At 47.6% G+C, this 4230-nt stretch overlaps 1 protein-coding gene across 1 annotated transcript in view; it reads left to right on the top strand.

The window, feature by feature from the left end:
- The first annotated feature begins 1267 nt into the window (after positions 1-1267).
- MAP3K14 (mitogen-activated protein kinase kinase kinase 14) overlaps positions 1268-4230 on the top strand; it is a 19695-nt gene continuing 16732 nt past the window's right edge. Inside the window, 4 exon segments of the mRNA XM_009995695.1 lie at positions 1268-1520; positions 2092-2161; positions 3662-3872; positions 4002-4229. Coding sequence (XP_009993997.1) covers positions 1268-1520; positions 2092-2161; positions 3662-3872; positions 4002-4229 — 762 coding nt within the window.

Here is a 4230-nt window from a genome sequence, read left to right as displayed (position 1 = left end):
CTGTTCAGATGGTCCCTCGTCCACATCTTGTTTGTGGGACTTAACATCTTGATGTGTTTGCTAAAGTTTCTGAATTCTCATGGGTTGTTTCATGATGGAAATGTTCGTTTTAAGATTTTGTACTTGAGCTGTGAGAAGACTGGCACGAGAAGGTGACACCCCTTTGCTCAAGGGACAATACAACATATTCTGCTTTAAAAGAACACAACTGTGTTTTAACTCTCCAAGAGCCTAAGGTGAGGGGATCAGGGCTAAACTAAAGCCACTCTTTGCTGTGGGCTCCTGTTCAGTGTGGCTGTAGGAACTCCTAACTCCATGTTCCTGACTTCCAGCCCACAACATATCCCTGTCTTGTCCCACAGTGTCTGCCTTCCATGCTTCTTTATGCTTCTCTCCTCCCACCCCTGGCTCCTTTCCACCTTCCTCCGTGCTGCCAATTGGCCAAGAGTTGGCATGTGACTTGTTTGAAGCTACATTGACTCTAACTGGTCAGCCCTGCTGATTGACTTGCCAGCTGCTGCCCAGCACAGGGATCATCTTTTCCAGCACCATCCCAGTGCTCTATCCAACACCAACTTGCATTATCCTATACAGCCCAAGAACTCTGCTTTGGTTGGGCTTGACCAAGGATTTCAAAAGTTACTGGTGATGTAGGGGAGCATGGGAGGAGCTATTTATGGGCAGGCTGATTGCCAAGCCTTGTTTCTTTGGAAAGAAAACTCAGAAATGGATTGGAGGGTGACTGAGTAGAAGGAGGAAAGTCATTAGCAGGTTTTGATGGCCATTTTTTGTGGTGTGAGAGCACAATGGAGCTTCTCCTAGGTGCAGTCCAGGAGAAAGTCTTTCATATCTGCTCTTTTCCTTTCCTTTTTATTTTTTCTTTGGTGAATATTCTTCCTGTTCAGTGATACAAGAGTTCCCTCTTCTCTGTGGTTTCACTGTTTGCATTTAAGTTAAAGGGAATATATCAAGAAATAAATTTCCCTTTGAAACTTGTGTGGTCTCATATTTTTAGTACTGAGAATAATGTTGATTATTCAGCTCTTCAGTGGTACAAGTCAGGGATAGAGGGCTGACAGCCTTGGATTCTTTTCCAACTCCATGCTCAGAGGTTGGGTAGGACCTTGATTTGGTTTAAATTATTTGGAAATCTGATACCTTCAGCAGCCACCTGTTTCTCCTGAATTTGAAGCTGCTTCTGTCTGTGAAGTTAAGTGTTTTGCTTTGGTTTTTTTGTTCTTCCTCAGTGGCTCTCTGAACCTGGGAAATGGCAGTGATGGGAATTACAAGCCAAGGAGCTCCTGATCCAGCTGTCAAGCACAAGAAGGAGCTCACAGCTGCCAAGGGGCTAAATGAGACAGTGAGTGAAAAGCAGAGCAGTGTTTGCAAAGTAGAAGATTCAAAGAAGGTCATCTTTCACAGCCAGTGGAAAATCCTGAATGATGTCATCACCAAAGGAACAGCAAAAGAAGAAACAGAAGGAGGCTGTGCATCCATTTCTATTATTGCCCAAGCAGAATGTAAGTAGCAGGGCAGTCTGCTCTTCATTGAGAAAAAGGAATGTGTAATGCAAGATGAGATTTCACTCACTTTGCACTCCTGGAGAGCTGAGCTGAAATCTATTTGTAATCCCAGTGGGGTGGAGCTGGTGACACATCCCAGTCTCTATTTAGGAAGCTCATGAAACCTCCTAATAATGTGGCAGCATCCACTGAAAAAAGCATAACTACCAGAGCAGCCTGTGGCCAGTGCACCTTGCTGCTGGGACTGCAAATCTGTGTCCTGCTGGGTTGTCTGTTCTTGGCTGACTTCTGAAAGGTGTTTAAAAGAGGGGAGGAAAGAGAAGAAAAAAAAAATAAAGCTGTCAGGTGAGAGAGAGCTGGGAGATCAGGACATCACAGTGCTGGGAAGTGACTGAGTGCTGGGGGAGGAGGAGGCAGTGCATGTGACGTGGCAGGGCTGCGTGGTGGTTTGTCTGGAGCACTGCTTGGTTTAGCAAGTTGGTAGAGTTGTTTCTTAGTCTAGTTATTACCTAGGGGAGTCTTTCCCTGATATTGCAGACATGTGATGATCCTGTTTTCTTTCACACAGGTGAAAACAGCCAGGAGTTCAGCCCCACCTTACCAGAGAGATCCTTTATTGCGCACAGTAAGCGCTACAGGTGAGAGAGCTCTTACCATCAACACCCACCTTCACTGACTTGCTCCAAATCACCCTGGCTCTGTGTGCTGACAGGATTTTTTCCAGAAGCACTCCTGTTTGGATTAGCTTTTCTCTCTGAGGCTTGGGAAGAGTGTGTCTTTCCCCAAACATCTCCTTCAAATCCTTTTTGCGTTAGGAGAAAACAGATGTTTAAGCAAAAACCACTCAAAACACCTTGTATTGTCTTATTTAAATCTTATTATCTTATTCAAATTTATTTAAATCTGCTGATTTACTGGCCCCTCTAGTTTTCTGCCCCTGTTTCTGGGTTGTCAGATTTGTTTTTTAATGCCTGAGTGTTTGGTTTGGGTTTTTTTGAGGTTCATGGGCTTGAAGTAGAAGGCTCCAAGGGAAAGCTTTCAGTCTTTTATTTTTTTAACTGATCTGTTCTGGTGCCTTTGAAACCTTGTTCCACTGTCCCCTGAAAAAGCTGTGGGAAACAACTGCTGCTAAAAGTAGTCCTGAGAAACAGGAACTGCTCTGTTTCTGGGAAGGAAAAATAAAAGGGGATCAGAGGAGAACCTTTGCTCAGTGGCAGCAGCAGCAGCAACAGAAACTGGGTTATGATTAGAAGCTGAAAAGGGTAAATGGAGAGCAAAGGTTGTGGCAGAAAAATGGAAGCCTGGGACTTGCTTTCTTGAAGTTATCTGGGCATGAGCCTCTTCTTCATATGGAGTATGTGCCCTACTAGGGCACATACTGGAGTTTTATCATAGAATCATCAATCATAGAATGGTTTTGGGTGGAAGGGACCTTAAAGATCATCTAGATCCAACCCCCTGCATGGGCAGGGACACCTCCCACCAGCCCAGGCTGCTCCAAGCCCCATCCAACCTGCCCTTCAACACTGCCAGGGATGGGACAGCCACAGCTTCCCTGGGCAACCTATTCCAGGGTCTCACCACTCCCATAGTGAAGAGTTTCCTCATGTCTCATCTAAATCTCTCCTCTTCCAGTTTTAATATATTCTCCCTTGTCCTCTCCCTCCCTGCCTTTGTCCCAAGTCCCTCCCCAGCTTTCCTGGAGCCCCTTCAGGCACTGGAAGCTGCTCTAAGGTCTCCCTGGAGCCTTCTCTGCTCCAAGCTGAACAGCCCAACTCTCCCAGCCTGGCTCCAGAGCAGAGCTTCTCCAGCCCTCCCATCATCTCTGTGGCCTCCTCTGGCCTCTCTCCAACAGCTCCATGTCTTTCCTGTGCTGAGGGCTCCAGAGCTGGGCACAGTACTTCCATCCCTGGCAGTGCTGAAGGGCAGGTTGGATGGGGCTTGGAGCAACCTGGGCTGGTGGGAGGTGTCCCTGCCCATGGTAGTGGGTCAGAACCTGATGACCTTTAAGGTCCCTTCCAACCCAGATCAGTCTGGAATTCCATGATTCCCCATGCTGAACAGACCAGGACACTGGTGCACTGGAGGTGTGCTTTCCCTAGCACATCTAAGAGCCTTCCTGCCCTTTGGTTCCCCAGCCGCTCCGACAGCCTCGACCAGATCCCCAACAATGTGGCCCACGCCACGGAGGGCAGGATGGCCCCCGCCGGCTGGAGGGCCCGGCGCCGCGGCAAGGCCAGGAAGAAACGGCACAAGAAGAGATCCAAGTTGAAGGTACCAGTGGTGGCTGCTGCCAGGAGAGGTCCCAGAACTCCAGAACAAGAGAGCTGCACCCCAATTCCTGTCCAGGTGAGAACTTCAAACCTCCTTTCGTGCTGTTGGGCCCCCTGCAAACCTCAATCCAACGATTCTTGGTTGTGTTTTGGGTGGTTGGATTGAGGTTCCTGCTCAGCTGTTTTGTTTTGTTCTGTTTTCTAGGAGGATGAATCCCACCAAAATACTCTTTACGGAAACCATTTTTGGGTTTCAGAACTTAACAAGGACTTGGTTTATGATTCTCTGCCATTTGAGAGACCTGAGAAGGTTCAGTCCCCGGGCAAAGTCCCTTCCCCAGGGAGCCAATACAGAACAGAACTGCACAAGTTGATAAGCCCCATTCAGTGCCTTAATCATGTTTGGAAACGACACTATCAGAGGAACAGTGTTC

Source organism: Chaetura pelagica, unplaced genomic scaffold, assembly GCF_000747805.2.
Source record: "Chaetura pelagica isolate M959 unplaced genomic scaffold, ChaPel_1.0 scaffold604, whole genome shotgun sequence".
NCBI lineage: Eukaryota > Metazoa > Chordata > Aves > Apodiformes > Apodidae > Chaetura > Chaetura pelagica.
This window is presented reverse-complemented; position numbering and strand designations above follow the sequence as displayed.